Source organism: Megascapheus bottae, chromosome 1 (assembly GCF_031878675.1).
Source record: "Megascapheus bottae isolate mThoBot1 chromosome 1, mThoBot2.hap1, whole genome shotgun sequence".
Taxonomy (NCBI): domain Eukaryota; kingdom Metazoa; phylum Chordata; class Mammalia; order Rodentia; family Geomyidae; genus Megascapheus; species Megascapheus bottae.
Window position 1 is genome coordinate 101,722,311 of NC_143509.1, and position 13,248 is coordinate 101,735,558.

General features: G+C 49.0%; 1 protein-coding gene across 1 annotated transcript; it reads left to right on the top strand.

Moving 5' to 3' along the window:
- Positions 1 to 106: 106 nt before the first annotated feature.
- Get1 (guided entry of tail-anchored proteins factor 1) lies at positions 107 to 9,601 on the top strand. The gene is made up of 5 exons (XM_090349441.1): positions 107 to 352; positions 5,245 to 5,410; positions 6,485 to 6,552; positions 6,675 to 6,789; positions 8,098 to 9,601. The coding sequence occupies exons 1-5, from the start codon at positions 251 to 253 to the stop codon at positions 8,169 to 8,171; spliced, it is 525 nt and encodes a 174-aa protein (XP_090205567.1). The 5' UTR covers positions 107 to 250; the 3' UTR covers positions 8,172 to 9,601.
- Positions 9,602 to 13,248: the final 3,647 nt, after the last annotated feature.

Below are 13,248 nucleotides of genomic sequence, written 5' to 3' on the forward strand. Positions count from 1 at the left end.
GCCTCCCTGGCGCCGCGGGGCCTCAGTGCGCAGGCGCAGTCCCAGGTACGGGCACGGGCCCACCCCGCCCCTCCTCCTGCGCATGCGCAGCCCCGGGGCCCTGCCTTGGGGTGCGTCTAGGTGTGTGTTGCTGCGGGCCGGGGAGGCTCCGAATCTGAGCGTCCCGGACCCAATGCGCAGGCGCGAGTGCGGTAGCCGGCGTGGTCCTTCGGAGCCACCGTAGCGGCGCGGACGTCGCGGGCCGGTCGGGATGGGCACCGCCGAGACCGACCGCGGGGCGTGGCTGCTGGTGCTCGGCTTCGTGTTCGGGTGCAATGTCCTCCGGATCCTCCTCCCGTCCTTCTCCGCCTTCGTAAGTGGCGGCCTGGCCTTCCGGCGCGGCGGGACCCCGGTCGGCCGGCGTGAGGCCCCGGCGCGAACCCTGGGGTCGCCTGCGCAGGCGCGGGGGTCCTGCGGCGGCCCTGCTCACCTGCGCAGGCGCGGGGGTCCGTGGAGGCCTCCCGGCTCACCTGCGCAGGCGCGGGGTCCGGCGCGGGCCCTGCCTGCAGGCCTGGCGTCGCTGACGTCTTTCCATCTCTGTGCAGCGTGCATAGAGTGACTCTTTTGTGCAGAACTCCAGGGCCTTGCCCCTCATCCCGGTGTCCCCTGCACCACCTTTCCCCGCGTGGCCTGGTCTCCGGGATGTGGTCCTGTCTGTTGCAGTGATGGATAGAACACTCTGGAACAGCAGACCCCACCCCATCCTTCTCTTCTGCGGGAAAATATTCGTGACGGGTTTTTGTTGTTGTTGTTGTTGTTGGTTGTGGGACTTGAACTCTGGGCCTGGGCGCTGTCCCTGAGCCCTTCAGCTCATGGCTACCGCCCTACCCCTGGAGCCACAGCACCACTTCCGGTTTTCTGGTGGTTAATTGGAGATAAGAGTCTCGGGTTTTAGTGCCCGGGCTGACTTTGAACCACGGTCCTCAGATCTCAAGCCTTCTGAGTAGCTAGGATTACACTATGCCCAGCAGTTTTTCCTCTCTCGTGTCTTCATGTCTTCTAGGTTCACCCATGTTGTAACATATATCAGATTTTTTTTTTCTTCTCCCAATCCTGGGGCTTGAACGTTGGGCCCAGGTGTTAGGAAAGATGCAGCTGACAAGAGGAGAGAAGGAAAGCAGAGACCTCAACAGACCAGAATAGGCTTTAATCATGGCTCAGAGGGACACTATGTAACACCAAGCAGGGTTGGAGATGCAAGGAATGCGGAGTGAGAGGGGGTTAGATTTTTATACACTGGAGCATGAAGGTGGTGGTTGTTGTTGGTTGTGGGTTTTGAACTCTGGGCCTGAGCGCTGTCCCTGAGCTCCTCAGCGTAATGCTAGAGCTGAACTACTTGAGCCACAGTCCCACTGTGGTTTTCTGGTGGCTCATTGGAGATACAAGTCTCCTGGACTTACCGTGATCCTCAGATCTCAGCCTCCTGAGTAGCTAGGATTACCGACATAAGCCACTAGTGGCAGGCTCAAGTGTAAGATTTTTTTGAGCATCTTCCTAGCTGTAGCAGACTGTATAATGTCCTCGCAGCTGCAGCAGATGTTTAGTAAGGTCAGGGGTGACATTTTGCTGAGAATAACTTAAGGTCATGGGTAAGATTCAGGACAGCTCTCCGGGAGAGGGTGGAAACAGCATGCAGTTAGAACAAAGCAGATTCCCATCACTAAGCTTCTTTTGCCCAAGGCTAGCACTTTCACTTGAGCCACAGCGCCACTTTGGCTTTTTCTAAATAGTTTATTGGAGATAAGAGTTGCATGGACTTGCCTGCCCAGGCTAGCTTTGAACCACAATTCTCAGATCTTAGCCTCCTGAGTAGCTAGAATTACAGGCATGAGCCACTGGCACTCAGCTGTTTTTCTCTTTTAAGAGATGAATAATACCCATTGTGTTCATATGTTCATGTGTTGAACATTCATGTCTTGAACCCTTGAACTGTTAAATGTAAAGCAGGTAAGTTGTGTGTTTGTAGCTCATGCCAGCCTGGACAGGAAAGTGTGAGGCTTATTTCAACTAACCACTAGAAAGCTGGAAGTGGAACTGTGGCTCAAGTGGTTGATTGCTACTCTTGAGCACAGTGCTCAGGATCTGAGTTCATGTCGGGTGGCCAGCATCGGCTCCTGTCCCCCCCGCCCCCCCAAAAAAAGAGAAGAAATACCTGAGCTGTTGGTTTCAGTTCCTGTGGATATGTATTTACCCAGAAGTTTGAGAAACTGCCATGCTGTTTCTCAGTTCCCCATGTGATTTTCAGTAGCCATGGTAATGATTACAAAGTGGTATCTCACTGTGGTTTTGATTGGCATTTTCCTGATTACTAGTGATGGTGGTTATCTTTCCATGTGCTCTGGCCATCTTGATATTGTGGCCTGTGTATGCTTTGCTTGTGGCTCCTGGCTCCTCACTCCCATAGCTTTTCATTGTTTCCTGGTGGCTTCAGAGCAATGAAGATGGCAGTTTTGTCACAGTGTTGGGTTACTTTAGGCCTCAGGAGGCTTGGTTGATTTTCAGTTTTTCTGTGTGACTTAGCCCTTTCACTCCTCCAGGAAGGCTCTGGAAAGTAGAATTTCTCTTCCTCAAGGCAGGTCATAGTACCCCAGTACCTCCACGTCCCTCCCAATTCAAAGAAAGTAGATGAATCTCTCCCTTCTAGTGAGAGTGGTGGTAGAGGCATGTCAGGCAGGAGCACAAACAGGCTGGGTATGTTGTTCCTGCTCCCTGCACAAAACCTGTGCCCACCTAGTTAGGCCTCATGGAGCAGTGCCAGTGGGGCCTTAGGAGGCCCAGGGCTTGGCTCTGGCTCTAATTGGAGCTGTTCTGCTGTTGGTTTGTGAGCTGGGCCACAAACTTACTAGTGTGTCCTGGGCAGTGGCAAATCTACTACCATTTCATCTTTTTAACAATCCGTGTAAAGTATGCATACTGTACCAAAAAAGCTTCCTGAGACATTTGAAAGCAGACTGACCCCAGGTGCCCATACTTCAATGGGCAGATATTGAATATGGTTGTTCTCATCGCTGTAGTAAGTGCTGTCCAGCTTTCACTTGTTCTAGACTCCAGGCCAAGGGTTGTGCAGTGTGTGTACTTGGCACGCTCCTGTTGTCTCCTTCAGCCTGGAGGGATGTGCACACTGAACGTGTGTCTGAGTTGGACTGGATCTCTGAAGCCACATTGTGTCCATACATCCCGTCCCTGGGTGGGTTCCATTCCCTGATTCTTTGGGGCAGGTCACGGAGGCCCCTGGCCTAGGCCTCTGCTGCTAGGGTGTCACCCACACCTGCTCCTACTGGGTCCCAGGACCGAGGCTTGTCTCTAGGAGTGGGCGGGCACCACCTGATGGCTGTGGTTCTCACCCCTGATTTCCAGCAGGTCACCAGCACACACTCACAGGTCTCACCCACCAGCACGGACCCCTAGGCTTGCCTTGGGAGGCCCCCGTCACACACAGGTCCAGCCTCTTCCATTGCGGATTTCTGCCGACGTTGCTGGTCCCCTCACTGCCCACTCTGTTAGGAGCTCAGTTGTTTGCCCACGCGGCTCTCAGGCCAGGTTTGGCCAGGTTTGCCCTGACTTGGACGTGGGCTGTCCAGTCCTGGGGACATTGTCTCACAGTGCCTGACCTGGTGTCCTTCTGGGAAGGCTCTTCCCACTGGGCTCTGAGCTGCCACCTTAGACTCTGTTCCTTCCTTGGCTTCAGGAAGAGTGGGCTGCGTGTCCCTGTCTGTCTCTGGTAATGGAATTGGATTTTTTTTCTTCCATATATTTTTTATTGTAATTAATAGAAGGGTTACATTATATTTACCAGATAGAAGGTCCATTACTTCACAAACATTGATACCCTTTCTCATGTCTTGGTCCCCATTTTCCTCCCCCCACCCCCACCCCCAACCCTCATCTTGTTTTCCTCCCTTCCCTATCCGATTTCAAATAACCAAATACGCATATATCCAATATATCAGATAACAAGGTAAAATACTGTAACAATATGAGATAACCAAGGGACAGCAAAAGAGATGAGAGCTAACATAGTACATTAAGGACAACAAGCACTCATTATATGACTTTTGTTTCTATATCCTGGAGGTCCTTTCATTTAGCGTCATACTATATGGCCTTATGTATATAGGTTTTGTTCTATTTTAAATCTCTGCTAGGAGAGCCCAAGGTTTCTACTGATTATGACAAATGAAGGAAACTGTTGAGCTTATGTTCCTTTAGAGCTTGGCTTACTTCACTTAATATGATTTTTTCTAAGTCTTTCCATTTCCTTACAAATGGGGCGATGTCATTCTTTCTGACAGCACCATAGAATTCCATTGTGTATAAATACCACATCTTGTTGATCCACTCATCGACTGAGGGGCATCTAGGCTGGCTGGAATTAGATTTTGTTTTATGATTCCAGTCCTGTTACAGTGAAAAAGGTACATCATTCCTTTTTCCTAGCACAGTCTGTGATGGGTAACTGCAGTTGGAATATGAAGGGGCCTGGGGTTTTTCTCTGAGCTCATGGTCGGGAGCAGAAAAAGGCCCCAGAGGCTGGCTCTGTAGGTCAGAGGCAGCTTGGCGGGATGTTGGGAGGATGTCCTGCTCTGTCCAGCGGAGCTGTGGTTAGAGCCTTGGCAGTGGATCCCTGTGGGACTGGCCTGAGCCATCTGGGGTGGACTCAGTGGAATTCTGAGAGAAGCCTCAAATACCCGGGGTGCTGTGCGAGGCTTTCTCAGAGGAATAGCTTCTGCAGGCAGCAGTAGCCATACCACACACAGTGAGCGTGCATGCACCATGCTTACCTGGAGTGTCCTCCACAAAGGGCCTCGCAGGGTCTGCGAGCCATGGTGTAGTCCTGTAATCCTAGCTACTGAGGAGGCTGAAATATCCCAGGGTCGTGGTTCAAAGCCAGCCTGCAGACAATGCTCAGGTTCTTATCTCCATTTAACTAGTAAAAAGCTCTAAGTGAGAACTCAAGGCCCTGAGTTCAAAGCTCGCTCCGTCATTGGCACACAAAACCCGCACTGAGTTCTGGGGCGCGCCGTGGCTCGAGGACTTGGGCTGGTGGGGATGGTGCTGCCGTGCCTGTGACAGAGCTAAGGTAACCCCAGCAGCCTTCCCAGGACCTGCAGCGTCCAGGGCCCCGCCAGGCACTCAGGCCTGGCCCAGGCGCTGGTGTTCCTCAGGACACAGAAAGGGAGCCTGACGCCACTGCCTCCCTGCCAGGTGTCCAGGGTGCTGCAGCAGGATGCGGAGCAGGAGTCACAGATGCGGGCCGAGGTCCAGGGCATGAAGCAGGAGCTCTCCACCGTCAACATGATGGATGAGTTCGCCAGATACGCTCGGCTGGAGAGAAAGATCAACAAGATGACCGATAAGCTCAAAACCCACGGTACTGTGCTCCGCCTTCACCTGTGGGACTGGCCACAGGTGGCTTTGATTAGTGGAGGAGTGTTCTCCCGAGGAGATTCGGCTCTGGTGCATGCGCTCAGGAAGTCCAGAAGATGCTGGTGACCCGGCCCCACTGTCCAGACACAAGCAGCTCGGGACCCTGTTAGGCTTCCTTGCCGGAGCCATTCTCACATCCCGTCTCTGATGGGAGCCCAGGGGTGTCCTTTCACTGTCTGGATGGCCGCCTCCACTCTGCAGGGCGCTGTGTGTGCAGGGCCAGTGCTGGCTTGTACAGTGTATCGTGGGAGTGGTACAAAGGGGTTACAGTTTCCTCGGGCCAGTTTTGAGTACAGTCCTCCTTGGCGGTCACCTCTTCCTTTCCCCTCCCCATTTCCCCTCCTTTCCTCCTCAGGTCTCACATAACATCCGTTGAATGTGGTGACTGCATGTCCCCACCCTTCCTCCATTCCTGTGCCTCTCCCTACTTTGTCCACTGCCCCAAACGGGTTTCTATTCCTGCGAGGAGCGTGCCATCCTCCTGGGGAGGAGGCCGGCCACGTGGCCCCGGTCAAGTGCGCCTCTTGTGGGGCTGCGCCAGCCGTGGTCCAGGAAGTGTTGATGCATGGTCAATGTGGTAGGAGGAGAAATGCTGATGTAGATGATATTTGAAGGGGTTTCAAAGGCAAGCCATTCAAATCTCATACTCTGAGGAGATGGTTTTCAGTGGTGAGACAGTAGATAAAAAGTGGCCGTTCTGGGGCCAGGAGTTTGGCCTAGCGTTAGTTAGGTTACTTGCCTAGCATGCACGAAGACCCGGGTTCGATTCCTCAGTACCTCATACATAGAAAAAAAGCTGGAAGTGGTGCTGAAGCTCAAGTGGTAGAGCCCTAGCTTTGAGAAAAGTTCAAGGACAGTGCTCAGGCCCTGAGCTCAAGCCCCACGACTAGAAAAAAAAAAAAAGTCATTCTGTTTGTATCCAAAGATAGTTGTGAGGAGAGTCGTGTGGTCATGTGCAGCGTGTTACACATGCCCTCTGCTTCCCCCCTGACGCGGTCTGCCCTGTCTCTCCTTTCAGTGAAGGCGCGGACGGCTCAGTCAGCCAAAATAAAGTGGGTGATGAGCGTCGCTTTCTACGTGTTGCAAGTAAGCCTTCTGCGCTCCAGTCCAGAAGAGAAAGAGTGGGGGTGGGTGGGAATTGTGCGTTTTGTGTGGGATTGTGTGTGCGGCTGACAGGAGGTTTTCACTCACCCAGAGTGTCTCTCTAGGCGGCCTTGATGATCTCGCTCATTTGGAAGTATTATTCTGTCCCTGTGGCTGTGGTGCCAAGTAAATGGATCACCCCGCTAGACCGCCTGGTAGCCTTTCCCACCAGGGTAGCAGGTAAGAATTTTCTGGCAAACACATGGGAAGACTTAGTGAGCTCGCTGCCTCTCTGCCTCTCACAAGGTCTAGAGAAGCTGCCCCAGGGGCAGCGTGGACACGGCTGCAGGCCCGGGTCTGCCTCCGATCCCACCCCCACGTGCTGGCACCCTCCCCCCGTCCCGCGAGTCCGGAGCCCGCGTGGCGGCCATCCTGTAGCAGCTTAGCTCTTGGCCCTTGTACTTGTGAAAGGTCCCCTCTCTCGAAGTTCAACATGCTTTGTTGTGGAATGACACACAGCGGGGCAGCGTTTAGCAAGTCCATTACTTACGCATTGTGGCACTTTCTATTGATTAGTGAAGCAGGTGAGACCGTCTGGCTTAGCCTTCTTTATATCTGCTTTTTACTTTATGATGGAAGTCATCCCATGTGTGTTAGTTCACACGGCCTCACAAAATGCTGCAAGCTGTGGAGCTTACACACCAGGCGTTTCTCACAGAAGTCGATTTTCTGGGGACTAGGGAAGCCCCGAAGCCACACTGCTGCTGGCAGACCTCTGTTCAGAGGAGGGTCTGTCTCCGGTTCCTGGCATGGTGGGAGGAGCTGGGCGGAGCCTGCGAGTGTGCTCCTTGTTCCCAGGAAGACACGTCCTGAAAGTAATGCCACAGTATTCCGTGGGATCTCAGCCTGCCATGGAGGCGGGGTGCAGGGATGGAGTATTTGGGCTCTTCTTCATGTGGGTTTTCTTATTAAAAGCATGTTTACTTAGGTCTTGAGTCTCGCTGTTGAAGGTTCTGCACAGCGCCTGCTTTTCCTTGGTAGTCTTTGGTTATAGTTGTAGTTAAGCTGGAGATGATTTCTGCACCAAGAAGAAGGAGTCTCTCAGAGCCCTAGCTCAGCTGGGTATTGCTCCCACCTTCCTCTGCACCTGGGGCTCAGGCCTGGACCTCTGCGCTGGCCAGGGACACAGCAGAGCACTCTGCCTGCTGCAGTCCTCATTGCCTCTCATAGCCTAGGACTCAAGGCAGATTCTCCGTATCTCCTGAAGGCCAGGCATGCATTGCTTGTTTACAGTGAAGACTGAGAAACACTGACAGCAAAGGGAGATCCAGAGCAGCGGTCATGGCGTAGTGCAGTCCTCCCTGCTCACCAGCGCAGCCCACTGAACTGTGGAAGTCTCCAAACCTGAACCCTCAAAGCACAGACTTCCCCTTAGCCTGGCTGTGCTCAGGAAGAACTGGGATTCTGTTTCCTGTAAGGGAAGGGTCACAGCCGGAAGTGTAGTCACTGTGGTGGGCGGGCTCTCAGTGCTGGCTTTCTTCATTGCAGGTGGTGTTGGCATTACCTGTTGGATCTTGGTCTGTAACAAAGTGGTGGCGATTGTCCTTCATCCTTTCAGCTGAGGAGGAAGATGAACTCCAGCGCTGAGATTTTAAAGATCAACTTTCTGTTACGTTAAAAATCTGGTTTGCTTTTAACAAAAACACACGAAAGTACACTAGCTATGAATATGTTTATCCTTAGACTTTATGAGAGATTCTTCAAAGGATCCTAGCTCTGTGACTTGTCGCTGAGCCAGAAAGCCCCGGTTGGCACGTGGTGGCAGGCCCCGAGGCTGCAGCTTTGTAAGTTAGGAGGTCTCTACCACGCTCCTCATGACTTGTGCTCTTGGCATATTTTGGTCCTGTGGCCGTCGAAAAATCCAGAATTTTCAGACAACTTAAGTACTTTAAACACTTAGTGCTTTTTTTAACCCCAATCAGAAAGTAACTTAATTTTATCAGCACTATTGGAATTCAGAAATTTGCTGTTTAATCTTACGAGAACAACTGAATGACACTACTAACATTAGTTGACACTGGTGATGCATTTTTCCTTTCTTTAAAACATCTGTATGGTGTGTATAAAGTATGTAAATGCAGTGCTATGAACCTGTTAATTTTTTTATTATTGTATTATAAATGTACTCATGAGACCACATGCATTGTCCCATGCGCAAAGACTATTTTGTACTTAAAAGTGTTTCAAGTGGTGTGTTTGTAAGCATGGAACAGTTATGGGACAAAGGTCTGGGTCCGTTAGTCTGGCTTGGCCTGTGGAAGTGTATGTGTACAGCCCTTTTCCAGTGACACTTGCAGTGCCACCTGCCCCCCTCCCACAGCCACATCCTTAATGGGTGCCGTTGTCCTTAGTTCATGTGACCATAGCACAGGCAAGCTAAATCCTACCACTAGTTTTTGAAAGAGCATATTTATAGTCTTCTATTTCCTAAGCTAAGAAGTAGCTAATAAATAGCTCATGATTATTTCAACTGACTAGACTGTGAGAAGACAAGTGTGGTCCTTTATTGTCCCAAAGACCCCAGTGCAGGCTTATAAATACAGACGTACACACAGATGCAGCTGGTCTTCTGTTGAACAGCATCATGCAGCTTCTTCCATGTGGGAGATGTTTCAGTTATAAAGGTTGACAGGCCAGCGGAGGAGGAGAGCAGAGGCTTCCCCTCCTGAGCCTTTCTCAATCAGGCCTGAGTGCAACATGGTGCCCTCCTCAGTTGGGCCCCAGGCCTAGTGCATGGGAGGCAGGGGGCGGGGGGCGGGGCAGGCAGATCACTAATCAGAACCAGGTGTCAGACCCTTCTGTCCTGAGGATGAGTGCTGCTAGGTGACACAGGAAACTGACAGTTCACAGCTGCTAATGTAGTTTGTGAGGATTAAGTAGGGGAGAGATAAATGTCTTTTGTGTTTTACCTCATGGTGTATCTTTAAGATTGTATTTTTTTCTTTTTGTATTTGTTTTTAAACATAAATAAACATGCTGTCTTCCAACTGTATCCTGACCTGATTCTATTGTTAGCCATTGCTTGACTTTCTAGGGTATGAATATTGATGTGTGATTATGAAAGGAAAACCGTGTCTAAAACATATAATTTGGAAAGTACAGGAAAACAGCACTTCCTCATATCGCACAACTCCACAGGACAGAGACTGCTGGAGCTTGTGCTTTTCTGTTTATGGAGTCGTATTTGCATACTGTGTTTGAATTAGTATTTCATATGCAGGTGAAGAGAAAACATTTTCTATTTTAAATGTTTTCAGCTTCCCGTGGGAGCTCTCTTCATTCCAGTTCTGTCATGAATTCATGCCCCGAGCGGGATGGCCCTTGCACACGCATCCGCCACTTTTGTATGTGATCCTGAGCGTCTGTGTCCACTGGGACTGATCCCTGTCTGCTAGCCTGGTTTTTAAGCGTGCCCTTGGTGCTTGGGGAAGAGGCAGGCCAGGGCTAGAGGCACAGCCCCTGCAAGCCCACCTTTAGGCGTCCTCAGCACTGCAAAGATGTCTTTCCCTTTCCCTCTGAAAAGGTTAGGGAGCTGATTCGCAATGCAAGATTCTCTTCCAAGCCATGCGGTTGAGTGCCTTGGGCATCAGAGGCTCCTCCTTGCGAGGCTTCTGTAGACGTTTCCCAGCAGGCTTAGTCCAGTACTGAGGGAGGGAGAGCAGGAGCTTTCCACCAGGCCACCGACGCCTCACAGGGTGTTTTCTTTACTGAAATGTTAGCACTCGACATGCTCAGGAATGTATGGGTGTTTTTCCAGGCCTGTGATGTGAAGCCCTAGGCTGCCTTGGCCGGTCTTTTTGCTGTATTTTCATTAGTAGACCTCAGTCATCCAGGGGAGCTTCATCATGACAATTCTGTAATGTGAACCATGCATCTCAAATGCCCTCACCCTTACTCCATTTCGTTTGCTCCCCTCCACTCTTCCCTCCCCTTTCAAACAGTGCTTGTTGAGTTTCATGAAGCAACACTCCTCCCTCCTACTCCTCGGGTTCCCTCCCCCAATCTAGTTTTTTTTACACATGTCCCATTAATATTTTAGATCTAGGTTCTGCATATAAGCAAAAAATGCATACATGGCTTTTGACTTTAGCTTGCTTATCTCACTTGATCATTTCATTTTTTTTCTTTTCTTTTCTTTTTTTGTGGATCTTGGAGCTTGAACTCCGCCTGGGTCCTGTCCCTGAGCTCTTCAGCTCAAGGCTACCACCCTACCCTTGAGCCAAGCCTCACTTCCCATTTTCTAGAGATTAATTGGAGATAAGAATCTCTCAGTCTTTAGTGCTGCCTGAGCTGGCTTTGAACCTTGATCCTCAGATCTCAGCTTCCTGAGTAGCTAGGATTTCAGGCGTGAGCCACCACACCTGGTTTTTTCATTCATTCTTTATGGCTGAATTACATTCTGTTGTGCAAACACATTTTATTTTTTGCCAGTCCTGGGGACTGAACTCAGGGCCTGGGGACTGAACTCAGGGCCTGGGCACTGTCCTTGTGCTTTCTCAAGGCTAGAGCCCTACCACTTGAGCTACGTTACCATTGAACCCAGGTCTTTGTGCATGTTAGGCAAGCACTTGACTGCTAGGCCAAACTCCCAGCCCCAAACACATTTTCTTTACCCATTTATGTTAGGACCTGGGCTGATTCCATACCTGGCTGTTGTAAACAGTGCTACTAAAAATGTGGGTATCCAATTTTTTTTGGGGGGGGTATTTCTTTTGCCAATCCTGGGGCTTGAACTCAAGGCCTGAGCACTGTCCTTGGGCCAGGCTAGAGCTCTACCATTTGAGCTATAGCAGCACTTCTGGCTTTTCTATGTATGTGGTACTGAGGAATCAAACCTGGGTGTTTTTGTGCATGCTAGGTAGCAAAGCACTCTGCCTCTAGGCCAAACTTCCAGCCCCATGTATTTTCAGTTTTGTTTTTTTTGTTTTAAACTTCCATACTGATTTCCATAGTGGTTGTGCTAATTTATATTCCCACCAACAATGAATGAGGGTTTCTTTTTCTCAGCATCCTCAGCATTTGTTAATGCTTTCTTATTTCCATTCTTACTACTAGGATGAAATCCACGTAATTCTGACCCACCTTTCCTTTATAGTTAAAGATGTTGAACATTTCTTGATGTATTTGTTAACCATTTATACTTTCAAAAAACCCGTTCATTCATCCATTTATAACTGACTTATTTTGATACGAATTTTGAAGCTCTTTACAAGGTCGAGATGTTAGTTTGTTGTCACATACATTCTTTTTTTTGGTTTCCTGGACAGTTGGAGTCCTATTCAGGAAGGAATTTCTTAAACCTGTATTTACAGTGTTTCCTTATCTCAGTTTCCGAGTTTCAGATCCTAGTCTAGGACCTGGGCATTGCCCCTAAGTCTCTCTGTGCTCAAGACTAATGCTCTATCTCTTGAGCCATAGCACCACCTCAGACTTTTTCTGTATGTGTGGTACCAAGGAATTGAATCCAGAGCTTCGTGCATGCTAGGCGAGTAATCTACCACTAGGCCACACTCCTGGCCCCACTAGATCCATTTTGAATTGCTTTTACAGGGTAACATTTTTCAGCTTTTTTGATGCAGGGATACAGAATGGGAACAATTAGCACCATGTTTGCTGTATACTAGGGGTTCTGGTAAGTTGTGTTTTAATTTTTATTCAATCCTAGGCATCTTTTTATTTCCTCCCTTACTTCTTTGATGACCCAGTGGTCACTCAACAATGTGTTGTTCAATCTTTACATATTTGAAACATTTCTGTATTTTGTTTTGATTTCTAGTTTTTTTTCCCAGTGTGGTTTGATAGAGTGCAGTTTTCTGACATTTGATAAGACTTGCTTCATGTCATAAAATCTGATCTATTTTGGAGCAAGTTTCATGACTTGCTAAAATACTCTACATGTTTAACCCCTTTGATGTAAAGTGTTAATTCTGAAGTTTCTTTGATTTTGGGGTGGGGGATATGAATGACCTCTCTATAGAAGAGTCATGTCTTCAAGTCTGTCACTGTGTTATGGTCTATGTAAATACAGGAATTTAATGAAATTAGGAGGCACCAATGGTGTTTGGTACATAGCTTAATAATTGTTATTTCTTCTTGATAGATTTAACCCTTTTATCAATATGAACTGACCTTGATGTTTTTGGAGTCTTTAAAAACATTTTTTAAAAAATCAGATATATGTATAGCTTCTGCTTCCTTTCAGACTTTGTTTACTTCAGTCTTTTTTCCATCCTTTAACCCTAGGCCAATGTTTGCCAGGGAGGGCATTTCTTATAGGCAAGAAGTTATTATTATTTGTTTTTCTTTTGATCAGGTCTGGGCTTGAGCTCAGGGCCTGAGCACTCTCCTTGGGTTTTCTCAAGGCTAGAGTTCTACCACTTGAGCCATAGCACCACTTCTCGCTTTTTCTATGTATTTGGTACCAAGGAATTGAACCTCGGTCTTCGTGCATACTAAACAAGTACTCTACCACTAGGCCAAACTCCCGGTCTACAAGAAGTAATTTTTAATACAACTTGCTATTATTCTGTCTTCTTTAGGGAGCTGAAACCATTTATATTTAGTGTTACCTAAGGTATGTAATCAACCAATCTTTCAAAAAGGAATGGACATGTTTCATTTTTAGTATAAAGATGTAAG

Coding starts and splice junctions, on each gene's coding strand:
- Get1 (XM_090349441.1), top strand. CDS start 251: ATGGGCACCGCCGAGACCGACCGCGGGGCGTGGCTGCTGGTGCTCGGC. Junction 353..5,244: donor TCCCGTCCTTCTCCGCCTTC/GTAAGTGGCGGC, acceptor CCTCCCTGCCAG/GTGTCCAGGGTGCTGCAGCA. Junction 5,411..6,484: donor CGATAAGCTCAAAACCCACG/GTACTGTGCTCC, acceptor CTCTCCTTTCAG/TGAAGGCGCGGACGGCTCAG.